Source organism: Dictyostelium discoideum (assembly GCF_000004695.1).
Source record: "Dictyostelium discoideum AX4 chromosome 3 chromosome, whole genome shotgun sequence".
NCBI lineage: Eukaryota > Evosea > Eumycetozoa > Dictyosteliales > Dictyosteliaceae > Dictyostelium > Dictyostelium discoideum.
The window spans coordinates 4,934,609-4,947,290 of NC_007089.4; the positions used below are offsets into that span (position 1 = coordinate 4,934,609).

The following is a 12,682-nucleotide window of genomic DNA, read 5'->3' on the forward strand; positions in this document are numbered from 1 at the left end:
AAATAAATACTAAAATTATTCAAAAATATATAGTTATAGTTTTTTAATTATTTAATTTTTTTTACAATTTATTTATTTTTAATTTTTTTTTTTTTATAATTATTCCACTAATTTTACTATATTTCTTTTTTTTTTTTTTATAATTATTATTATTAAAAAAAAAGTTGTTTTTTTTTTTTTTTTTACCAAAATGGACACCAACCAACATAACTAAGACAAAGATTTTCATGAGAAGTTGCTTGATCAATTAATTTTTGAACTTGTTCAGGTACATCTAAAGTTTCATTTGAACTAAAATCTCTACCAGTTAATTTCTTATTTACACGATTAATAACTGAAAGTGCTCTTTCATTTAATGCTTCAGGTACGATTTCAGCTTCAACTTGTTCAGCATCAACACCAACTCTTTGGTTACGAGCGATTTGTCTACCATGAACTGGTGAGGATTTGAGGGAGCCAGCAACAGCTTCATGGTCTGGTGATTCTTTATTGATTGGATTATCGATTGTATTGAGATCACCTTCAATCTTTGTGGTAGAATTTGAGGTACTATTATTACTTGCAATGTTTGTAGCTTTATGTTTGGTATTATTTTCATTTGGAGTTAAAAGACGCCAGTTAATAAGTGGATCATGAACAAAGGCCTCTAAGACGGCCATAAGACTTTCCTTGTTATTTCTAAGTACATTCATAACGGCTTCACAAGTTAATCTGAAATTACCTTCGATACCAGAGACTTCCATAGCATTAATAAGCATACGAGTTAAACGGAATGGAATTTTCTCTGGGTATTTATCACGATGCATTGCGACTTCGAAGCAATCACCAAAATCAATGTGTAAAATATGACCGGTATGACGATCCAACATTAAATTGGAAGGATGACGATCACCTAAACCTAAAATATAACCAACCATACTCATTACTGCCAAAGAACGTGTATAGTTTGTACGACGATCTAACCAAACTTCACTATTTCTTGATTTCAACCATAAAACCTTATGAAGATCTAAACCATTTGAATTTTCCAAAGCATACTGGAATACTTCAACCTTTTGAAGTAATGTAAGATTATCATAATCTGAGCACATTTGTAACATTAAACGATGTTCAATTGACAATAGGATCTTATTACTATCACGGAAATCTTTAATTAAAGTATGAAGTGTATCGGAATGTGGAACCCAACCAATTAGACCAGAGTTTGGTGATAATGGAATAACTGAGAATCTACGAATACTTAGATGAGATTTAGCGGTTTCATGATTGGCTGACAAAAGATTATTAACCAAACTAAACAATTGCATAACACGTTCATCTTGTCTAAGATCTTCATGACCTTTCAAAAGGAAAGTATATTCAAGACCATCACTACCAATGATTGTTAATTTTCTTGGACGTTGTTTTGAAGGAATAACTGAGAGGGCTTGAGAGAATGATTGAATTCTAATGACGTTTTCACTGGCTTTATAGGTACCTGGTACAGCGAGTTCCATATTGTTTGAATTTAAAAGTTTTGGTGAAACATATTGAAGCTCCAATGATGACATTTGTGGTAATTGTTTATAGATACGTCTAAACACTTGATAATAGAGATCCCATGCTTGATTAAGATCACCTTCTTTACGTGTTTTTTCATATTTCTTACTCCATTCGAGAGCCTCTTGAAGATCTCTACCAAATGCTTGAAGGAAAGAGGTTTCACTTGTTGTCTCTGGACCTTTCTCAAGTATTTGATGAAGTGGTGCCAATGTTGCCAACATTGCCTCTGGATTATGATCACCAAAGTATTGACGAGAAGCTTCCTCCAAACCTTCATACCACATCTCTAACCAAAGAATTGCAGTACGTACCAACTCTTGACTTACTGGTAATGCTTGATCTACCAATGTAGCGGAATGTTTTCTCATTTTATCCATCAATGATTTTGCTGCGGCTAAACGTGCTGGTGAATGAGATTTAGTTGCTACAGTTAATGGATATACCAATGCTTGTGGATGTTCTTTACCAATGGTATCAATTAGCTCATGAAGTAAACGACGAACTGGTAGGACTGGAGCATGAATACGTGCAATAATTTGTGGAATAACATGTAACCAAGTATCGATTGAAATGGTATTAAAACCTTGCATTAAAGCGGCTTCAACCTCTTTTTGAGCACCATGTTTAAACCAAAGTGTTAGTAGACGAAGTGTATCTTGTAATGAACGATCAGGACCCAATGAAATACTTTTAAAGAAACTATGAACTGCTGGCAATAAATGTGCACCAATTTGTTCTGGTGTACCACCATTTTGTTCGTAATGTGATACAACTTCGAAATTAATTAATGCCCAACTATGCCATGCTTTATACCAATTTGGATCACATTCAGTTGCGGCTTTAAATGAACTAATAATATGTGGAATGGAAGCTTCACTCAATGTATCACCCAATGCCAATTGCCATTCACCAAGTTTCAAATAGGCACGACCTTGTAATGGTAAATCATCGGTATCTCTTAGCGCTTGAACAAATGTACGTAACTTTTCAAATGCTGGTTGTTTAGCACCTGCACTCCAAAGTTGTTTAATATAGGCAAAGGTAATTCTTGGATGAGTATTTGGAAGTACACTACCGAATTGACTTGTTGTTGATGGATCTTTACCCATTAACATGGTTAGAGTTTTTTGAGCTAAACCTAATCTTGAACCTTTTCTACAAAGTCCAACAAATTTCAACCACATATCCAACTCTTCATGAGGTGAAATCACTAAACTATGAACGGCAAGAATTGATTGCCAAATATCGACATTATGTTGACAACCTCTTAAACGAGTTTTCCAAGTATTCTTAATCATATTTCTACGTTCTGGTGAATCTACACATTTTTTATATTCAATGATTTCTTCGAGCTCTGATAATTGTTGAAGACGAACCACTACTTTATAGGCACGATTATAACTCTCACCTAATAATGCAGTTAGTTCAGTATCTACCAAAGTACGAGCATGATCAATAAAGCCATGTGCCAATGTGAAATTGTCATGATGAACTTCGAGTATTGCACGATAGAATGAACCTTCAACGGTATCTTTATTCATTGCACACACATATTCATCCATTTTATCCCAATTTACAAGATTCCAAGCGGCAGCTGCAGCCAATGGTGCAATGGTTGCACGAGTATGATCATTGATATCTGATTTCCAAGTTTCTGATGAGAGTGCAGATAATCTTTCCCATTCACCCAATGCATGTAAACATCTTAAAATACCCATAGTATTTTCAATGGTACCACCATTTGGATCGTCTTTTTGTTTCTTTTCATAGGCAGCAAGTGCATCTTCCCATCTTCTTAATTTTTCATACCAACCTTCTTTCAATTCGACACTATGATTCTTTTGAGCGTAAATTAAAATACCAATGGCAGCTTCTGGTTGTTGAAGTTGATTGTTAATACTAATCAAAGCCTCAATGGTTGAAGATGGTGATTGAGAGAATTCAGACTCTTTATAATGTAAAGCTTTTGCATAGGCATGACATTTCTCTGCCAATGCACCCAATGTACGAATATCGATTGGTAATGGTTTCTCGTGAAGTTCCATAAACTCTGCAAGATTCAAAAGGGTTTGAAGGATTTCAGGTGGAATATTTGGAGAGAGTAAAGCGGTCTCTAAACTTCTAACCAATTCTTCTTGGAATTGTTCGTGTAATTCAGTCCAACAACTAACGAAACCAGCATTGAATAACTCTTTAACTAATGGATGATAATCTTGTGCCAATGATAAACAGGATCTAAGTGCAGGTGATGGTGATTCACGAAGTAATTCCACAGAGAATCTACGAATCCATTCACCCCAATCTTCTTTGGTTGAACGTTGTGAAGTTTCCCAAGCATTCTTTAGGTGTTGTTCATTTGCCTTTAATTTCTTTACACCAATATCCAATGGAGTACTTGTGTTATTATGATCTTCACCCAAATGATGACCATTATGATCACCACCGAAACGATTTGCACCCATACCACCATCATCACCCGAACCAGGGGTTAACATTAATTGTTGATTCTTTAACAATTTGCTAATGAGTAATTCATAATTTGTTGATTGAATTTCACGACGTGCTAAAACCTTACCAACCATTGGAATGAAAATTGCATAATCTGAACCCAATTGATAAACTAAAGCACAGAGAGTATTTAAAGTTTCTTCACGTAATTCACTCTCGGTACTATCTAAAACTCTTGCCAATGGATGAATGATACGAGATGCATAATCAGAGAAATTCAATTTCTTACAAAGTCTACCAATGGTTTGAATTGCCAAAGTTCTAACTTGAGTGGTTACATCTACTTGTTCGAATAATTTAACGATTGCAGGAATTACCAAATGTAGGTAATCATCTAAATTGGTACCAAATACTTCCAATGCTCTTAAAACTTTAGTGGTTGGTGATCTTTTTGGAGAACGGTCAGTATGAAGTACATTTAACATTTGTGGAATTAAATTTGGTAAATAAACTTTAAATTCATCATTTAAAGCTGATGAAATCTCTTCGACCAATTTAATGATTGGAATTAATAGATTCGAGTTCCAATATTTTTCAATTAAAGCGAAAACATTAACTAAATAGTCACGAATATGTTGTTTGACAATTGATACCAATGAACCCAATTGTTGGAAAAGGAATTCTCTAAATAATGGTTCACCAGTGTTCATAGCATGAAGGAATGGTGGCATAATTTGTGGTAAGAATGGAATTGATTTCAATGATAAACTCTTAAAGATATACATAACAGCTTGAATTACACTTGTATGATGCGAGGATAATGATGGATCTCTAAGGATTTTCATTAAGGCCGTCAAAGCAACGGTTGGATAATAATCTTCATTCGATGGTGAAATTGTAATCACTTCATTGGTCATATTGTTATTCTTATCATCGTTTGCTTTTGGATCTTCTCTACGTTTACCCAATTCATTCATTTTATGTTTATATGGATCCAATGAACCTAAAATACCTAAAACCTTGATAACCTCTCTTCTAATTGAACCAATTCTTTCGGTTTTAATTGCATTCAATAGGGTATCCAATAGCATTGGATACTTTGAGAATGGTTTAATAACATAACCAGTTGATGAAGCTAATTGTGCCAATGTTTTCAATGCAACTTCTCTCTTTGAAGTTGAACTTTGATCTTGAAGTGTATCAATGATTAGAGGTAACAATGAATCTATATGTTGTACCATCTCTTCACCACCAACCACTGATAACTCACCCAATGCAGCCAATACACAAGATGCAACACGTGGATTACTATCACGTAATTTTGGTAACAATGCCTTAAGAATTGGTTCTACGTATGGTTTAATTAATTTCTCTGACGCTGAAATTAAATGACCTAATAATCTTGCACTCTCTTCCTTATTTCTACCATCACCACTAAATTCCAATTCTGTTAGTAGTTGAATTAATGTTTTACGAAGTGATGGCATAACATATGCTGGATTTCTAATTGTTAAACGACCAATTACAGTGATTGCCAATTCACGAATTTCAAATAACTCATCGTTCAATGCGATGAATAATGAACGTAAATTCTCTGCCTGTGCTAAATAATGATCGAAACGTGCCTCTAAACTTGATAATACAGTCTTACGAATTGATGGATCAGGATCAGCAATACCAACAACCAATAGTTTCTCCAATACCTCACCTACGATAACAGCAGAATGACCACGAGTTGGTGTTGGTTCTTCAGTTCCTACCATAAGTTGAGCACAAGTAATGGCAGCCTCTCTACGAATTTCAATGTTGTCATCATCCAAATAGTTTACAACACACTCCCTAACGAATTCCAATAGATTATGTTTAGAGAAATCAAAGCTACCCAAAGTTTTCAAAGCCAATGCAATCATTTGTGGATCAACATCTGAATTCTGACCCAATTGTGGTATTGAACCACCTTGGAAAGGTGTTGCACTCTTTCTGTAGGGCGATGGTGCACCAGGTTCAGAGAATGGTTTATTTGCCAAGACTTGACTAATTAAATTCAATAGTTTATACTGAATGTTTGGTATTAACGTTGGTAAATTAATTGTTAAATCTCTTAAAGCATCAGTTAAAACCACCGTCAATCCACTTGAAACTATCATTTGTGGTAATATAACTTGCATATGTGGATACATTGATTGGCCAACCGCTGATGCTAACATTGATATACATGTCAATACCTCTGGACAAAATTGTTTACCCTTTGTCATTAATCCTTGTTTTATCATTACAACAATTGAATCTAAATAAGGTTTAATCGATCCACCAACCGCCATTGCTATCTCACCCAATGCTATAAATGCTGTTGGTCTTTCATTTTGATTTCTTAATGCTGCCAATAAATGATTCATACACGCATTAAAATAATTTAATACAAAATCTCTTGAACAAAATACTGCTAATCTTGGGAATAATGCCAATACTTTAAAATAATAATAATAATAATAATAATAATAATAATAATAATAATAATAATAATAATAATAATAATAATAATAATAATAATAATAATAATAATAATATGTTAATATAAATAAAATTTAAAAATAAAATTTATAAAAAATTTATATAAATTATTTACCAGTTTTTTTAACTAATTTATCACGATGATCTTTATATTTTAAAACGGTTTCACAAATATCTTTAAATTTTGAAAGCATAAAATCACCTGTATTTCTAAGTAATTCACTAACGGTGATTAATGAACCATGTATTGATTCTGGTGAACCATTTTGTTTGAATGATTTTTGAGCTTCATCATAAATCTTTTGATACCATTGTAAACGAAGACGTGATTCTCTCTCAGAGATCAACTCTAGACATGCTCTTAGCGCCTCAACGGCACCTTCACGAATTGCAACTTTTGGATCTTTTAATGCCACCCAAATTAAATCGACAAATGATGATGCATGGACATAAAAGAGTGTTGGTGCATTTTGAGCCAACTCTTTCAATACCAATACTGCAGCGTGTCTTCTTGCTTCGATACGATCACCACTTAACCATTCCAATGCTCTTGTAACTTCAAACTCTACAAATTCCGCTGTCAATGTACCACTTGAACGTGCTAATCTACCCAATGCTTTTGATGCCATTAACATTACTGTAAAATCATTGAATCCTAAACCAATACGTAAATAATTGGCTAATCTTGTGATCTTTGTTGCATTCTCATCATAATCTACATCTATTAATTCATCAATTGCCATAATACCTCCAATCTTTTCTGGTATAACTGAACTATTCACCAATTCAAATATTAAATTATTATTTAATTCATTCATAAATTTTGTAAAATTTTCATTTGTCATTTCTCTACTTTGTGATATAACCTAAAAAAAATAAACAATAAATAAATATATTAATATATATATATATAAAAGTATATAAGAAAAATGTTAAAATTATAATATTACTTACATATGATTTTAAATTTTTTGATGCTTTGACTCTATCTTCTTCTTTTTTACTCTTTAAATCATTTAAGAGTTTAGTTAAAGCGTCGGCCCATATTGAAGGTTGTTCATGTTGTGACATCTTTTATTTATATATATTGGGTGTGTATGTGTGTTGTGTGATGTTCTACTAATTTACAGTGTTTTGGTTGTATATTTGAATGTATATTTTACAATTGTTGTTGTTATTATTGTTATTGTTAATTTATGTGGTGTTTTTGTTTTTTTAGATTATAAAAAAAAAAAAAAAAAAAAAGTGTGTGTGGTTTTGTAAATATATATATGGGGAGGGTGTTATAAAAAAAAAAAAAAAAGAAAAGGACCTCCTTAAGTTCCTTCTATTTCTTGTAAAAAAAAAAAAAAAAAAAAAATTAGAGTGAATGATCACTAATTTTCTTTCTTTTCTTTTTTTTTTTTTATATTTTTTTTATTTTTGTAATTGTGTGTGTTTAGTTAAGGGGTTGTTTATCTTTTTTTTTTTATTATTATTTTATTTTTTTATTTTTTAATTTTTATTTGAATCTTAAAGTATCTGTCTGAATCTATCTTGGAAATAAATAAATAAAATAAATAGAAAAAATATTCCACAAATAGAGATAGACAATGTTGATAAATTTTTTAATTTGAAAAAAAAAAAAAAAATAAAAAAGAAAAAAAAAAAAAAATAGAAAAAAAAAATAAAAATAAAAAAAAAAAATCAAAAACTTTTTTTTTTTTTATTTTTATTTTTTTATTTTTTTTTTTATTTTATTTTTTCTATTTTACAAAAAAAAGTGAAAATACCATTTGATGTATTAAAAAAAATCTAATTAATTTGAAAATTGATTTTTAACTTGTCTAAAATTTAATTTATTTGTATTTTTTTTTTTTTATTTATTATTATTATTATTATCATTATTATTATTATTATTATTATTATTATTATTATTTTTTTTTTTTTTTTTCATTGGTTTATTTGTTTTGTGTTTGTTAATAACAAAAATGATTAGTTAAAATAAAAAAAAAATTTTTTCTTAAAATATACTTGTTCATGGTTAGAATTTATTTTTTTCTGATATTTATTTATTTTTTTTATTTTTTTCGACTTTAACCCCATTTAGATTCACTAATAATAATGGTAAATATTTGAAAAAGGAAATAATTAACCAGTAATATTTTCATTGATTTTATTGGTAAAAAAACCAAACTACCATACTTTTTTAACGATTATAAAATATTTAAGAAAATTCATATGGTAATGAAGTTTTTATGATATATTTGATATAGCGATATATTATAAAAAAATAGATCTATCAATGTAATTTTGTTTTTTTGTTTTTTTTTTTTAAAAGAAAAAAAAATGTGTAAGTTTTACCGAACCACAATTTCTTTGTAAAAATTTTTATTTTTATTTTTATTTTAAAATAATTATAAAATAAAAAAAATAAAATAAAAACATATAAAAAAGCAATAAAAAAAATTTTTATTTTTTAAAAAAATATTAAATAATTATTTTAATTTCCCTAAAAAATATAAAATAAAAAAAAAAAAAAAAAAAAAAAAAAATTAAAAAAATAATCCAACTTTTCCCTAAAAAAAAAAATAATTAAAAAAAAAAAAAAAAAAAAATGAAATTATTAGTACTACGTTTAATTTTAATTATTTCAACAATTTTTGTTTTGTTAAATTTAAGTTGTATGGTGAATGGATTATCATTAAAAAGAAAATCAATTGTGTCAGATCATTGGGTAAATGTTGCAAATTCAATCGATGGTAAAACATTAACTTATAATACAATTGCAAATAAGGTGGATTTCCTTCAATTTAGAGTTGACAGAGAAGATGAAAGTAGAATTTTAAATGATATGTATATAAATGTTACTTCAGTTAAAGCTGCAAGATTTGGTATATTCTTCAATAATTTCAATCCTGCAAATTCATCAAACGATAGTAGAGGTAGAGCTGGCTATTGTCCAATTTGGTTTGCTACTTGTGGTGCTGAAACTCCATACTTTTCATTAGGTTCAAATAATTCATATACTAGTGACTTAACATTTACTGTAACTGTCAGGGATGAAATTAAATTATGTGATTTCTAAACAATTTTTATTTTGTTTTATTTAAAAAAAAAAAAAAAAAAAAAAAAAAAAAAAAAAAAAAAAAAAAAAAAACAAAAAACAAAAAAAAACAAAAAAAAAAAAAAAAAATACAAATTCATATTTATATTTATATTTATATTATATTTATATATTTAATTACATTCACCACAAATAAAATTAAAAAAAAAAAAAAAAAAAAAAAAAAAAATTATAATGAATTTTTTTTTATTTTATTTATTTTTTGTTATTTTATGAAGTTTATTTAAAAAGATTTAAGTTTTCCGATTCTGAAATTATTTTCTAATTAAGTTCCAAATTTTATTTTAAAAAAATAAATAGAGACATTGTTTATAATTATTTTTTGACGGTGTTTTTTATTTTAGTAAAGTTTGACCACCTTTTTCGTTTAATTCGATGAAAATGCAAATTATGCCAAAAAGTCTCCCTTAAAATAATAATTTTAAAATTTTTAATTTTTTTATTGTAACAAACTTTTAAATAAAAATTTTTAAAATATTTTACCCACAAAATATTTATGGAAAGATAAATTTTTAAAATAATAAAAAAAAAAAAAAAAGTAAAAAAGTATTGGATAAAATATATATATATAACCCACAAAATTCGATTTCCAAAAAAAAAAAAAAATTACCAAAATAATATAAAAAATATATAAAAATAAATATTTTCACAAAACCCGGTTATTTTGATGGGTTCCATTAATATTATAATAATCTCAACAGGTTTCTTAATTTTTCTATTTTATTTTATTATAATTAATTTCTATTTAATTTTATTTTATTATAATTTTAATTTAATTATTATTATTATTATTATTATTATTATTATTATTATTTTTTTAAATAATTAAAAAAATTAAAACTATAAAAAAAGAAATTTTTTTTTTTTTTTTTTTTTTTTTTAAATAATAAACAAAAATATTTAAGAAGAAGAATATTTTTTTAAATAAAAAAAAAAATAAAATAAAGAAAATAAAAAAAAAAAAATAAAAAGAAAATTGAAAATTTTAATTCTATTAACAATTTTAATTATTTCAAGTTTTTTAATTTCAAATTGTTGTATTGATGCATTAATATTAAGTAAAAGAATTGGAAACATAGGCTATGATTGGAATATCGTTGCAAAATCAAATGATGCTGAAAGAATAGTTTATAATTTCACACTTTCTGGAACAAATTTATATCAATTTAAAATTGATAGAACTGATGGAGATACAATTTTCAATGATTTATATTTAAATATTACAACTACAAATCCAAGACAATATACTTACATAAACAAATACTTTTCAACAAATGAAATTGCAGATGTCCATTCTGATCCAAATGGTAAGCCATCATTTTGTCCAGCATGGTTTGGAGGTTGTGGTTCTGAACAATCTTTCTTTTCAATTTCATTAAATAATACTATAACTTTCAAAGGTATAAGAAATAGTCCATCTGTACCAATGACAATTTATGTTACTGTTCGTGATGTTGCAACTCTTTGTTAAACTACAACAAAAACAACAAAAACAAAAACAAGATTAAATTTGGATAAAAACCCAAATAAACTTATAAGTTTCTTACTATTATTTTAGTTTATTTATATATATATATATATATTTATTATTATTAATATTAACATATTAATATTAATTTAATTTAAATTGAATAATTAATAATTTTAATTTGTTTTGTTGTTTTTGTTTTTTTTTTTTTTTTTTTTTTATTTATTGAATTATAATTGAATTATCTTTTGTAATCCATTGAAGTAAAAAAGTAAAAGATTCAAAAACATTTTTTTTATTTTCTAATGGTGAAAAAGTTGCATAAAGTTCATGATGATTTGAGATAGCAACAATGATAGTTTCAGTGGCACTTGTATGATAATAGTATTTATGAGGTTTATTTGAACTATTGTTCACATGATTTATAATATGTTGGTAGAGTCTAAACAATCTCTTCTTCTCTTTTTTATGAATTGAATAAGGTGGTGAAAATACCGGATACGTTGAATAATTGCTACTTCTATTCTTGTATAGAAAGTGTAACAAATTGGGAACCTCTGTAAATGCAGTTGTATAATCATGTAATGCCACCGCTCTATTTAATTCATCAACAAGTGATTCTTGTTCCATATCTTTTGAAACCAATGTTTTAATCTCATTCATTTGATAGAATGATTCAGCCTGATTTGAAAATAGTAACAAACAAACATCACTATATAAATAACAAATATATAAATGTAAAAATCCAGAATCATTATAATTTGGTAAACAAATTGGTATCCATGATTCACTCTCTCTAAATGATGATGTTGATAATACATAATTCATAACAATATGAATATCTTGACTCTTTAAACTTGGTGTTTTCTTATGTTTAACTGTACTAATTAATTTATTACCTGATATTAAATATGAAAATCTTATAAAAAATCAATAATAAATTAGTATATATATATAAATATATATATACAATATAATTTAAATAAATATTTAAAAATACATACAATAATGAATCACATTTACGATTTGATAATATATTTGTTATTGAATTTCTGATATTATTATTTAAACGAAGGCAATTTACAGAATTTAAAAGTATTGAAAAGTCGGAATTTGTTTGATGAATAAAGTTATCTAAATATTTGTCAGTGCCACCCAAGAGGTCACGTAGATCATATTTTGCTTCAAATACAGCTTTGATATTCGACTGTGTTAAGACACTAATGATTAGTGCATGAATGTACTCCAATTGTTGTTTGATCATTTGATAGGGTTCACCAGTATTTGCAATGCAAACCAAATTCAATGGATTCTTTTGAATGAATACAAATTGGTATTTGCCTGCAGTAATATAACGAAGTTCATCATTTGATGATTCTACAAATGAGCTCATTGCACTCAATGATGCCATAAATGTATTCAATGCTACTTCGTCACCGTATCTTGAATAAATTGGTTTACCAGAGAATGATAGAATGAAAAAATGTTTCTTATGCTCAAACCATTCTGGTGTTGATGTATCTTGTTCTGAATATTTTCTTGCAGGTCTACCTGTTGCTGTACTAGATTCATCAATCTTTGATAATATATAATTTGATAAATCCTCT

At 27.5% G+C, this 12,682-nt stretch overlaps 3 protein-coding genes across 3 annotated transcripts in view; 1 reads left to right on the forward strand and 2 right to left on the reverse strand.

The window, feature by feature from the left end:
• Window positions 1-182: 182 nt before the first annotated feature.
• On the reverse strand, window positions 183-7,572 carry tor (protein kinase, Atypical group; the record flags this gene model as incomplete). Its single annotated transcript, XM_635537.1, has 3 exons — window positions 183-6,457; window positions 6,617-7,367; window positions 7,456-7,572. 3 exons carry the CDS (start codon window positions 7,570-7,572, stop codon window positions 183-185), a joined length of 7,143 nt encoding a protein of 2,380 aa, XP_640629.1.
• Window positions 7,573-9,097: 1,525 nt separating this feature from the next.
• Window positions 9,098-9,568, forward strand: DDB_G0281771 (hypothetical protein; the record flags this gene model as incomplete). Its single annotated transcript, XM_635538.1, has 1 exon — window positions 9,098-9,568. One exon carries the CDS (start codon window positions 9,098-9,100, stop codon window positions 9,566-9,568), a length of 471 nt encoding a protein of 156 aa, XP_640630.1.
• A 1,729-nt stretch (window positions 9,569-11,297) lies between these two features.
• The window catches only part of mon1 (DUF254 family protein), a gene marked incomplete at both ends in the record, with an annotated part of 1,522 nt that continues 137 nt past the window's right edge, over window positions 11,298-12,682 (reverse strand). The window contains 2 exons of the mRNA XM_635539.1: window positions 11,298-11,994; window positions 12,080-12,682. The exon at window positions 12,080-12,682 is cut by the window's right edge and continues 137 nt beyond it. Of these exons, the coding sequence (XP_640631.1) occupies window positions 11,298-11,994; window positions 12,080-12,682 (1,300 nt within the window). The remainder of the gene's footprint in view (window positions 11,995-12,079) is intronic.